The sequence below is a fragment of the Apodemus sylvaticus genome, chromosome 22, assembly GCF_947179515.1.
Source record: "Apodemus sylvaticus chromosome 22, mApoSyl1.1, whole genome shotgun sequence".
Taxonomy (NCBI): Eukaryota; Metazoa; Chordata; class Mammalia; order Rodentia; family Muridae; genus Apodemus; species Apodemus sylvaticus.
This window is the reverse complement of record NC_067493.1, coordinates 12,514,892-12,528,878: the sequence shown is the minus strand read 5'-3', so window position 1 is coordinate 12,528,878 and position 13,987 is coordinate 12,514,892. Positions and strand designations below refer to the sequence as shown.

At 42.6% G+C, this 13,987-nt stretch overlaps 1 protein-coding gene across 1 annotated transcript; it reads left to right on the top strand.

Moving 5' to 3' along the window:
• Positions 1–2,488: 2,488 nt before the first annotated feature.
• On the top strand, positions 2,489–5,300 carry LOC127673297 (uncharacterized). The gene is given in 7 exon segments (XM_052168863.1): positions 2,489–2,620; positions 2,807–3,009; positions 3,541–3,588; positions 4,118–4,314; positions 4,561–4,908; positions 5,204–5,215; positions 5,218–5,300. Coding segments are annotated over 7 exon segments (1,023 nt in total).
• The last annotated feature ends 8,687 nt before the right edge of the window (positions 5,301–13,987 follow it).

Genomic DNA, 13,987 nt, shown 5'->3' with positions numbered 1-13,987 from the left:
GACAAGATGGAGCTGGTGTCTCAGCCCCACCCTGTGTAAGTGAACATGGACTTTATATGAACACAGGTTGGAAAGGGGCTGTCATCCAGATCCACCCAGAATACACAAGAGGCTTCGATTGCCTTGAATATGGGACATGCCCCAGCATTCCTAGGTAAAGCTGAATCTGTCTGGAAATATGCCGCTGAAGAACTCCCATTGATTATCCTCTACAGCCTCTGCAGCAGTAAAGGAACTGTCAGTCCTGCTTAGGCCCTTGCTTCTGCAGATTGGACTGACAACTTTCATAGTGGCAGGGCCCCTTGCTCTGCAGAGAATAAGATAACCTGAAAGGTACATTATCTGATTTCATCTTCACTGCCTATCAAGGGCATCTGAGACAGGAATGAAGCCCCTGCCCCAATCCTGTTCTGTTGAGCTCACTGCAGTGGCCACCCCAAGTCTCATAGCACAAGAGTCAGGGAGGCCCTCCTTGTGCTTTCATGGAGAACCACCGCCCTCTAGTGGCCACACGATGCAGCATCCTATTCTTGGGAAGAGGCTCACAGGCACTCAGTCCATTTTTGTCAATTAACCTGTTGTTAAAGATATTTATCCCTCGTCACATTGCTACTGGGAGAGAATTTGTACAATTTCCTGGGTGCACAATTTATCAAACCTTAGTTAAAAATAAAAAAACATATGATCTCCAAAGTTTGTCAGGCTATACAAACTTTGCCTCTGGTTTGTCTATTAGTATAACCAGAGTAGGCTGTACAAATCATTTTTTCTAGAACATTCTATTGCCTATGGCCAGGAGTACTGTGCTTCCCCCCTTGAAGCTGTTGGGTGTTTTTATTTCCCCACAGCATGACTGGCTTCTAAGGCCAGGCTCTGAGAGGCCTTCTAGTTCGTTTCCACTGCCATGCTGTGGGGAAGCCAGACCACTGATCTCCCAGCTGGAAGACAATATAGAACCCCTTGGCAGGCCCAAGTTATGTAGACTTTAGACCCTTGAGACCTCATCTGGTAGGAAGCCCACCTGTATCCTGGGATCCATTCTATCAATCTGCAATGGGCGCTCACAGAACAGGTATGATCATCACCTCACATTGCTAATATGTGATGGTTTTGATATAATTTAAGTAAGGAGACAGAAATTAATGACACTCACTACCATGTTATATCTGATAACCCAGCAGGAAACTTTCTGCTGGGTGTCACTGAACACTATAGTGATTTATACAATGGGGTACTCTGACCAGTAAATCACCAAAATGATCCTGAGAGATGGCTCAGCTGTTAAGGGCACTGGCTGCTAGGGCAGAGGACCCGGGTTCAATTCCTTGCACCCACCAGGCAGCTCACAATCATACATCCTTCTTTCCCCATTGGACTCCATTGATCCTATTTACCTCCCAAGAGAGTTCCATGCTGTGTATACTAATAAGAATTTTTGATATTTCTATAAAATCTAGGAACCATTAACTCCTCTTTTTCCTTCCTTCATTGTCTGTTTTTGCACAGAAGGATTACTTTTTTCATTTCCCTTCAATAATCTGAGACTGACCTGTGAATATATTTTAAAGTACTCATCAAAGATTTAGGATATGGAAACTCTTCCAAAGCTTCATGTTTTTCCTCAGGGTAGGGAATGTTGGTTTGAGCAGTGCATGTGGGACACCCTGCAAACCAGAACCCAGTCAGGTATTGTCTGGGAACAAAGAAGAAGCACTCTGTTGCCTGTGGAAGCCCAAGGGGAAAAACTCTAGGACACATAGAAAAAGAGAGGACCCTAAGAGAACGTCACATTAAAAAATGAAAACATACACTTTGCTAAAGTTTGTTACCCCAACACTAACCTCCACCACATAATTATTATGCCCACCTAGGATGGCCTGCTCTACACTGACATGTTCCTGGGCATAGGTAAATGGAAGATCTGTGTGTCCCTGGGTTTGAGCGTGTGTGTGTGTAGCCTTTTGTGTGCACATGTGTATATGAATGGGCACAAGTGCTCATGTGTGTCTTTACCTCTTGTAACACTATTAGGATGTTTCCAAGTTATAGGGCTTAGGTCGTTATATACACATGATGACATACTAGGAAACACATCTTCAGGGAGCAGGTCAGGATTGTGAGAAGACCCTAAGAGGAAAATGCTTTTTTCTGGGATGCTTGTGGTACAGAGGGGATGGTTTGGAAACTTCTGCCTGCGTTGTCAAAACTGAGGCTCACCCTGATGCCAGGCTTCCCAGGACAGTGTAGTAACATGAGCTTATGGACACCACTATGTCAAATTGTACACATAGAAAAAAAGGACAGCCATTTTCAGTATTGGTAACCACTAGAGAAAGCCTATGATGAGGGGTTCACACTGGAGGACCTCAGGAAGTGACCTCACTTACTTAACGGTCCAGATGGAACTCAGAATGCTGGTTACCAGGTAACCAGAGGCCAACAGCAGCCTTACCTGACTTATTTGTCTGGAGGTGCTTGAGACAGAAGGATGTTCTCTTGTTTCTGGCGTTCAAGTGGCGCTGACCACAAAAAAGCTAAGAGTGGTCGCCTTGGCCACATTTGGAGACGTTGGATACGCCCTCTGACACACTGCTGGCGCGTATCCCCCAGGGATCCTGAGGTAACAGGCGAGAACCTTTAGTAGGGAACTTTCTGGTTGGTCCCCCTGAATCTCTGAGGTCCCTGCCTGGGTGTGTGTTCCTGTGAGACACTAAGGAACATTCTTTTATGCTCACTCTTCAGGGTACAGTAATGGATTGATGCTGTCTCTCAGAGTTTGTACATTTAAACACCTTTGCCTTCCTAGGTCTGTCCTCAGAATAAAAAGAAGACAGACTCTCTGCCCAAGCCCCCCAGGTTCAACTATAGAACCACAGAATATATTGAACAAATGGTAGAGTATTTACCAACTGCAGTTCGGTACAACGACCACCTCTCGATCAGCATTTTTCTTACTGTTTACCACAAGTATGTTACCACCTGGGAGGTGCTGGACCTGATAATGACAATGTGAGTGGCTAATGGCACCATGGGTTTAGGATGGATGTGCTCTTCTTCAGGCCTCTGTGCTCCCTCAGAACAAGGTTTATTGTACCCTGGCAGTGTTGGTCCTGGATCTGAACCTGCAAAGTGACATGGCCACATGTGGGGTTGGGGTCCCCTGGTGTCTTCCACTGTCAGCAGGGAGTGTCAAGCACTGCCCTTACTTGTGCCTTGGGCAGAGCTCCTTTCCCATTTTTATAAAAGGTTCTAGGTCCTATCAGACCTATATGGGATTAATGGAACCAGACAAGGGTCCCTGGGGGACCACACAAGAAGCCTGGAACCGAGCAAGAGCCCTAGTAGGGAGCAGTGAGGCTTCCACACATTGACTGAACATCTCATGGCACATGACCTCAGCATGGAAGTCAGAGCAGGGCAGAGAGCACCCAGGATCCCCACTCCCTTTCTAGATTCTTCAGATTCAAGTAGCTCCCTGTAGATCTATTAGTAGTCTGGGAAACAAGGCCTTAAGTGTGACACCCTCATATAATGCCACAGGTATGCATCCTTCCAGCCTGACTCACTGGAGGACCAGCAAACAAAGAGGTGAGTGGGTTTCAGGTGAAATTGAGGTAAGAGACAATCTGTGCAGTGGGATGTGGTCGGGGATGGGGAGAGAAAAGGGAGGTAAGGGCCCATCTGTGGTGTGTGTGTGGAGGAGGGTGGTAAGGGCCTTTGTGTACCAAGTAGTGGTTGGGGTTAGTGCTGAGGTCTAAAGGCTTGAAAGGTGCCCTGCTTTGGGGATCACCACTAGAGGGATGGTACTTGACAGGTCACCTGCTGGTGGATAAAAATGGAGGTCTCCAATGGACTACATGGTTCTGAGGAGCAGAGACAAGGATGGAATCTGAAGGGCCCTGTTTGAATCCATCACCATTAAAGCCCAGTGCCATCTTTCATCCAAGAGACAGAATGTGTCTGGAGCCCTCTCCACATAACCTCTCACTCCTGACCACTATTCCTATGAGTAGGCAGGGTGGCAGTTACTGCCTCATCTGATGGGGGCCACGGCTCCACTGATGAAGCAAGGCCAGGCTTCTGACTCCACTTCCCTACATCCTCCTCTTCCCCACAGCGACATATTCAGTTTTCTATCCCGCTGGTTTGAGAAATTTCCTGATAGTTTTAGTAAGGACCCAGACATGGCCATCGTCAGGCGATTAATGACCTACGTGAAGCTCAATGTGCCTTCTGAAGAAGTACATGCCCGAGCCACGGAGCTGCTCTCAGTTCTGGAGGAGGAGGAGGCCAAAAAGCTAAAGCTTGAGAAAGGTGAGGAGGCCTGGGGTGGGTTGCCTGGCAAGGTAGGATGGAGTTTTTGTGATGGGTTCCACCAGGGAATTCTCCAGAGCTTTGGCCTGAAGCCAGGGCTGTACAACAGTCAGGTAAGATGTCCCACTGTGAGTAGAGGACCGGGGATACTCTGGCATGAAAAGGTCTTATATGACCATCAATGCCATCTTGGAAACTCACACCATCCTAGGTCTTCACTGAAATCCCTTCTCCTTCTCCCCTTAGCTTGTGCAACAACACCAGCAGAGCCCCCAGTGCAGGATGCTTCAGTGATGCAAGAGAGTCTGGCTGTGAGGCCAGCTTCTGAGGCAGAGCCACAGGGAGACCTGCCACCCCGAGAGGACACTGCGCTCTTAGAAACAACACCTCTGGAACCATTTGAGCCAGAAGCTGGTCCAGTGCAGCTTCCAAGTTCAGATCCAGCTCTGCCCACATCACCTGATACACAGTCACCTATAGATGTATCTGCAGATGGGTCTGCAGATATGGCCTCAGATATGGCCGCAGATGTGTCTGCAGATGTGTCTGCAGTTGTGTCTGCAGATATGGCTGCAGTTGTGTCTGCAGACATGGGTGCCAATGTTTCAGCTTCTGGGCACCTATTTCTACATTCTGTTGTGCAATTAGGTGAACCAGAATGTTTTTTCCCACTGCCTGAGGTGGATATATAGCTAGGAAAATTATCTTCTGATTTGTAATCAGCAGTGGTTCCCACCTAACCTGTTTTTATTTCTTTAAAGTATCTCCTTTTATTTGTTTGATTATTTTCTTTCATATTGTTGCTTTGATTGTTGATTTTTCTTTATGTTAGGATTTTAATAAAAATAATCTCTTTATTCATCTTAAATGATATAGTTCATTTCCTAAGTGGTACAATCTACTCTTGTCTACCTGTAGACTGCATCTCTGAGACAAACAGGTCAATCACAGAAGGGAGCCCTGGCAGGCCACCTGGATATAGGTAAAGCAAGCCACTGATGTTGCAGTAATTGGGCAAATACCAACAGTGCTGAACAGTATAAACTATGTGACTGTGACCTGGAGGTCTTGGTCTCAGCAGTGCCCCTAACAGTTAGGGACACAGATTCTAGAGCCCCATATCACAGCTCATGGACAGAGGTCTCTACTTTCTGGGTTTTTTGAAATTAGCAGCATAGGAATCATAAGCACATTCCAACTGACTACTACGGACAGCAGGGGAATTCTTATGCAAAAGTCCCTATGGCTTTCTGAGGGACCCAGCAAACAGTTCATATGAGGAATTAGGAGATGCTGCCTTCTCATTCCTGCCGGGGTTTCTGCCCTGTCTTCACTTCATGATGGACAGTAATCTGAAAGTGAGATAAATCAAGGCTTTTCTGAAATGGTTTTTGGTCAGTGTTCTAACACAGGAATAGAAAAGAAAACTAAGAGACCCTAGGATCAGGTGGGAACCCCTAGCTCAATGCTACGCCAGTTTTATGGCTTGGTGAGTAGTGGATTCAGAGAGAGTACAGCTCAACAAAAACTAAGAGCAGAGGGACTGAGGAAGAATCCTCATGTCAAACTCCTGCTTCCATCCACATGGACATAGAGATGAACACAAACACACAAGTTCACACATACAATACGCATGCACATAGACATACACATACACAGAGATGGTAAAATTTCCAGAGTTACAGCTATTATCCAAAGGGACTATTGCTCCAGATTTGTCTATTACATTGATTCAATTTCTCTGTATGCCAAATTTTTCATAAAACAGATGAAGTATCTAGCTTCAAGCTGGTAGAATGATAAGAAAGACCAAGATGCAGAAACCAGGCTTCCAAAAAATAATATTGTTGGGTTTACTGTAAAGATGATCTCTTGGGGCTAGAGAGATGATTCAGATGATAACAACACTGGCTGCTCCTCTCAAGGAAGACACTGTCCCTAGTACCCACATGGTTGTTCACAACTATCTGGAACTCCAGTTCCAGAGGATATGACTCCTCCTTCTGGCCTTTGTGGGCACTGCATGCATGCAGTACGCAGATGTTCATTACAGGTAAACCACTCATATACAAAAAGCAATTTTTAAAAACATCTCTTATAGATGACTCCATGAATTATTATTTTTATTCCTGAATATGATTTTCCCAATACAGTATCTTACAGACTGGTGTGGCTTTTAAATATAAGTGGGTTAAAATGAAGTACAAACAAAGGTGACATTCCTCAGCTGTTCTGATTGGTATTCAAATGCTCACTAGCTACAGCAGGTAAGGTACATGTGGGCATGCTTTGTCAGGAAGTCCTTCTGTTTCCTCAGTATTCAAAAAGCAGAAACTAAAGGTGGTCAAGCTTTTCTTCATTTTAAGAATTTATTTATGTGCATTAGTGTTTTGCCTGCATGTATGTCTGCACAGAGGGGCCAGATCACCTGGAACTGGAGTTACAATGGGTTGTGAGCTGTCTTGTGGGTGCTGGGACCTGAACTCAGATCCTCTGGAAGAGCAGCCAGTGCTGTTAACTGCTGAGATATCTCTCCAGTGCCCACTCGAATTTCTCAAATGTGTCACCTGGCTTTGACCATGCTCAACTAAACATTTTCTAGCTAAAGTTATACATCCAAAGTATTCATGAGCATCATCATAAAAAATCACTAATTATTAAATAATCTAATTTGGAAAATAGAATATAAAAATGCAATTTTGGAAAAAACTGAGTGTGTACCGCCTAAATTCTGTAATCTGATAATAAGCTTCTAACCATTTTTTATTTTCTCTTGCAAAAAAAAAGCAATCTCTATTTTGCACATCCTCAATAGTTTTTCTTTACCAAATTGTAGTGAGAGTGCACATACTTGTAAACACATGGCTGCATAAACAGACAGACAGACATATATGAGACATACATGTACATATGCAGACACACCCATATACACATATGCACATATATATGTATACACTGAAACTCATGAATACACAAAAAGACACAATTTACCCAAACATACATGCACAGACACAAAAATACATGCTTGCACACACCAACACATATTTACACAAACATACGTATATACATATATGTAGACATTCATGTACACATGCATATATCCAGACACACTTATATACATATATACATAAACCGAGACACACTTATATACAGACACATGTATATGTATAAGCAAATGTATATGCATATGTATATACTATACATACACGGTCTCACTGAACATGCAGACACACATGCATGCACACACATATGCACATGTGAGAGCCAAACACAGACACACTTCATCTGTAGCCCATTGGTCCTGCACCATACTGCTGTCCCTGAGCTGTGACTCTCTTTGGAGATGCTCCTCATCCTTCTACATCCATCTTTGGTCCTGATCTGTGATGGGAGAGCTTATCACACATACCTCCTGGGGTTGCTGCAGTGATTACCTGAGATCTGGGCATCTCACTTGAGGATGAATGGGAGAAATATTACTAAATATCAAGCCTTGGGGAGGGAGTAATGAAGACAGGTCCAATGCATGTAATTTCACATTAACGACAGAAAGCAGCTTGCAAGCAGAAATGTGTAATTCATGTGCTTCTGGACTTAGAACAAGGCTATGATTGATAAAAAAGGGGGGCTTATACTTGACCCACCTGACCTGTCTGTCCAATGCATACATTTATTGCATCTTGTCTCATCTAATATTGAGATGGGTTCATGGAGCATGCTTAGTTTAGCAAATCAGAACTTGCATGCTCAGATAGAAAAATCCCAGTCGAGTAGTAGGTAAGGCAACATCAGTGGGTTTAAGTCCTGGGCTCCAAACCCATCTCTGGGGTGTCACCACATCTTAACATGTACATGTTAGCTGCTCACATTGGGAGAACAAGGGGGATCCCAGACACCACCTCTGTGCCTGAGACCAAAAACTCACAAAAGGGAAGCAGCTTCACTAATGGACATTTTGACCACTTGGAATATGGTCTCTTGCCATCAAGATTTTCTTAGAGGAAACTGTCTGAAACAGTGTCATGGTCTGGAGGATGAAGAGACTTACCGAAAACAACAGGCTTCAAAGCTGAGGAAACAGGTTCAGACCAGCTGGCTGTAGAGTCCAGAAAACTTTTGCTCAGGTCTGCTCACTGCTACTGCTTAGTGCTCTTTCTGGAATGTAAGTCACAGGGCTGTGAGGCTGGTGTGAAGTTTGGTGAGATGATGCAGTTCCAGTCCAGACTTCCTTTGGTGATGAGCAATAATGTGAAAGGGTAAGCTGAATAAATCCTTGTCCCCAAAACTTGATTCTTGGTCATGATGTTTCTGCAGGAATACAAACCCCGACTAAGACAGTTCCCATTTTGATGACTTGATACCAGGAAATATTCAAAGGAACAATACATAACAAGGAACAAAGAATTGGCAAAATAACAAGAAGTGAATACAATTAAATGAAAAAGAAATGACTTAGTTATATGGGGGTGATTTTCCTTGAAGGAGAAAGCAATAATATTCAACAACCATTTTTACAAAGATTTTTAATTATGTGAACTTAGGAGGTCTGTGTGGATATGTATACATGAGTGCAGTACCCACACAGGCCAGAGGAGGGCACCCCATCCCCTGGAGCTGGAGTTTCAGGTGCTTGTGAGCCAGCTGGCATAGGCTCTGGGAAAGAACTCAGCTCCTCTGGAAGAGCAGTAGATGACCTTAACCACTGAGCTATTTTCCCAGCCAACCTCAACACTTCTTTTCAAGCTAAAAATGTGACTATAACTCCTGGAATTAGTAAGTGTCTCTGTACCTCCAGATGCTAGGTCCAGACTAAAAAAAAATCCTAATGCAATGAGAAAAACCCAAGCTTGGGTATATTAAAATACTGCTGCATGTTGAAGGAGAGTTCACAGTCTCACTTTACAAAAACACCTTGACCCAGATTCATGTTTGATTTAGAAAAATTCAACTTTATTGGTTCCTTTCCAAGTAGTAGACTGTAGAATCCAAGAATAAAATTACTGTGCTTCAATTTCCCTTAGAAGGAGTTTACAGATGAATCAGGACTCTCTCTCTCTCTCTGTCTCTCTCTCTCTGTCTCTCTCTCTCTCTTTCTCTCTCTCACTCTCATCTATCTATCTATCTATCTATCTATCTATCTATCTATCTATCTATCTATTTCATTCCCATTTACCCCAATAACTTAATGAAGTCTGTAGAAGACTGTGCACTGCCTCTCCCTGTAGGAAAAGTTTACATTTTCAGCGACCTAAGTAGGACTCCCCTAGATTCCAAACATGTTGTTTGGTTAAGAAATGCAACTCCAAACTTTAGTGAAAATTCCATAAGGGTTCATTTTTTTTGGTGGTGATTGTGGTGGTAGTGGTGTGTATGTGTATGTGTGTGTGTGTGTGTGTGTGTGTGTGTGTGTGTGTGTGTTTAAAATATTCTACTCAAATTAGTGGTGATGGTGATGGTGGTGGTGGTGACGGTGGTGTGTGTGTGTGTGATTGTTAAAATATTCTACTCAAAGAAATCTGTATAAAGAACCAAATACCAAGATAATCTGTGCCCAATGAATCTTTTCATTTCTTCTCTAAACTTATTTTCAAATGAAAAGTCTATTAGTTGGTGTCCAACTCTAGAATATGGTTCAGAGAGAGAGAAGAAGGTTCATGCTGTGTAGCATTAGACTCGTGATCCTGCTGCTTCAGAGTCCCAGGCCTGTACTTTCATACTGGACTTGAAATCTATGGAAAAGAAATCAGATTCTAGCCTGGACTACATAGCAAGATGCTGGCTCAAGGGCCTGGAGAGATGGCTCAGCAGTTAAGAGCACTGAGTGCTCTTTCAAAGGTCCTGAGTTCAAATCCCAGTAACCACATGGTGACTTAAACCATCCTTAATGAGATCTCATACCCTCCTCTGGGGTGTCTGAAGACAGGTACAGTGTACTTACATATAATAAATAAATAAATCTTTTCAAAAAAAGATGCTGTCTCAAAAACAAAACAAAACATGAACACACACACAAACATAAAAATCTAGATTATTTATTTATTTATTTATTTATTTATTTATTTATTTATTTATTTTGAAATAGGGTTTCTATGTGTTGCCTTGGCTGTCCTAGAAATCAATCTGTAGAACAGGCTGGCCTCAAACTCAGAAATACACCTGCCTCTGCCTCTCAGAGTGCTGGGATGAAAGGCATGTGTCACCACTGCCTGGTGGTGGTTTAATTCCCAGCAACCACATGGTGGTTCACAAGGATCTGGAAAAGATCTTTCACCCCTTCTGGTGTGTCTGAATGCAGCTACAGTGTACTTACACACAATAATAAATAAATCTTTAAGCCAAGGGGAGTGGGGCCAACCAGAACAAGTAAATTTCAATTCCCAGCAACCACATGATGGCTCACAAGCATCACTACAGCTACAGTGCACTCAAATCTATAAAATAAGTAAATCTTTAAAAAAATTATATGGAAGAAAAGATTCCCTGCTGTCCTTGAGTGTCCCAGAATGACAATTTTCCATGATGTAAACATGTAAATACATTTAAATACACACACACACACACACATTCATATCCTTGTACACACATACCTGTATTGTAATAGGTGCCAATTACTTGGTGGTTATTTTTATTAAAAGACAAGAAACTTTGCATAAAATAACTTATGTCCAAAAACTCTTCACAATTTTAACAGTAAAAACTGAAGAAAAACCTTTCAAATAAAATCAGTTTTTTTTTTAAGAACACGGGCCAAAAGCAACTTCTGGGATAGCAAGATGGCTCAGCAGTTAAAAGGCGCTTGCCACCAAGCCTAACAACTCAGGTTCAATACCTAGAAGCTACATGTAGAGGGAGAGAACTGAAATTGGAATGCTCCAGACTGTCCTCTGGCCTACATACTTGTACCATGGTACACGTGCACGAACACTCATACACAAATTAATGTAAGAAAACTTTAAGCAACCACTGAATACTTATACACAAGATCATTTCAAACAGCGACCCATGTACACAAACATTTACCCACATTGGTTGTTGGTCCACACGTAATTTTAGATGAGAACCCTTTTCTTAATTATAGACCCCAGATTATGTGTTCAAAGGCAGCGTTCTTTGGAATGAAGGATTTAGATGACATTATGTAGGGGCAGGGAAGGAACAGTGGAGAGACTGCCTTCAGTTCTAGTCAACCCTGCAGTTCTGAGGTCTCAGCCTGCTTCTTTACTTCCTCTGAAACTCAGATTCTCTCGCTGCAAAGGTTTGTTTTCACAGTTACATTTAAAAAGAAAGAAAGGAAAGCTAGTAAAGCAGCAGCTTTGTGGTTGAGAACACACATGGGCCAGGCAGACCTGACTGTTCTCCTGTACATCCTACTAGAGAGGCACAAACGAGAGCTCTCATTCCCATAAAGCATCATCTGCTGCTTTAAGGACCCATTATACTTCCCTGCTCATGTCTAAACTAAAGTACTGGGGCTACAGAGATGGCTCAGGGGTTAAGAGCACTGACTGCTTTGGGGGACCACCCAGGTTCTATTCCCAGCATCCACACGGAGGCCCACAAACAGCTGTAACTTCAGCTCCAGCCCAGATTGATCCCTGTGGCCTCTCATGGCACCTGCACACCTAGGTATGAAAGTTGTAAGTCAAATGGATACATAAATAAGATATTTAAGTAAATGATTACAAAGACTCAACCTATTCTTTCTACCAAGCCCATCCTGCACTCAAAATAAATGTTTTAAAGCTGTCAGCTGGACGGGGTTGATCATGCAGGGCTGAAAATCCTTTCCCACTTCTTCAATATTTAATTTCTTTTCATGCAGCCATGGGTTTGGCATGCAGGCTTTGGAGACTGGTCCTAAAATCACAATGGCCATACTGATTGGGAAAAGTCTTTGAGGGGGATCTTTTCCAAATGACCCCACCACCACCACCAAGGGCCCTGAAATACTGGTCTTGATGTGCCATTCAGGAATCCTTCAACTTCCTGTATAGACACAGCCATGAGCCCATTGCAAACAGAGGGACAGTGTTTGTGTCTGTATCCATCTGCTGTCACAGAAAATGACCTTGTTCAGTATTTTAAGTTGCTTCTTCTAGTAATTTCCCAGACAAACCTTTGCTTTCTGAATGCAGGCAGCAGAGACCCTGTTGCACTGAGGATGTCTTGTGGTGAAAGGAAATTAAACTTTTCACCAACAGAAAGGTGGTCATTCTTCTTGTGAGCACACAGGACACAGCTGGAACACATCAGTCATGGTAGCTGGGCATTCCACAAACCTAGTGGATAAGGTAGGAGCCCACCTGCTTCAGATGCATTTTGTGTTACCAACAGCATGAACCAGAAAAATTTCCATTTATAATATTTCATTAATTCTATTCATCTTAACCAAGAATAAAAATGTATTCAGAAACATGGGTATGAAAAGTGGTGCTTGTATACTCTACATAGTGCCACACCCATTTATTATATCATAACACATTAAAAATAAATATAATCTAATTTTGATAGATACTACTAATATTGTCTCTTTTGTTTTCTGAAAACTGCCAGACTAGAGTTTTAAAAATTACAATGACAAATCTAATCAGTGCTATCTCATGTGTAACTGAAACATTATTTTCATGACTCACTTTAGAAAGGATATTTCAAAAACTATATTGAAAAATGTCTCTTTTAATAATAGGTTTCCATGGCAATATTGTAATTAATGATCTAACTACCACAGTTAACCATGCACACCAAACTGTAACACAGAGAAACTGCAAAGTGATTCTTACTAGCAGTCACTGCTGCTGAAAGTAAAGCAAGAATAAAGTAGTTCATGCGCTTGTTATTGGCAAGTTATTACTGAGTTCGTGGAAATAAGCATAATCCATTCAAAATGCAATTATATAAACTCCAATATAAAGCTCCAATCCTGTTAGATACATACAGAATGGAAGATCTACATTGATTTAAAAAAATGTTCAAAAAAGTAGTTCCTTCTCCAATTTCCTTTAAAACGCTGATTTATTTCTAAGCCTAGGTTAAAAATTCTGAGACTAGTAAATATTTCCTGGCCATATGTGGTCCCAGTAGACCCTCAAAACAAACAAACAAACAAACAAACAAACAAACAAACAAACAAACACTAACTCCCAAACCAAACAACAGAATTCTAAGCCAAGAAGTCGAGTTTTTTAAAACACTGGTAACTTGATTCCCACTGTCAATAGGAGTCTAAAAGATGTCACCGCTTCTGCTTGAGAGATCTAATGTAAAGAATTTAAGGGAAGGAAATCACTGGCTGTCCTGGGCAATAGGGCCACTTAGTATAGTCAGCATCCCATGGGGAGAAGGCTGCTACGTGTCCCTGGGAGACTGAGCTCTCTGAGACAACGTGGAAGGGATGCACCCACAGCAAATGAGGCAGAGGGCTTTCTGGATCTCTTGGTTTCTGAAAGAATGTATGACGGGGTTGACGATGGAATTTCATCAACCTGCACACTGCACCAGAATACTGTGGACAGCTGGGGAATGCTTAAGTGGAGGTCCCAATGCAGGTCTGAGGGACCCACCAAACACTATAAGGGATTGGGAGGTGCTGTCAGTATGGCGCCTGCTGAGAAAGTGTAGAGACCTGAGTTGTGATCCCCATCATTCACATAGAAAACTGGTGTGATCATGTGCA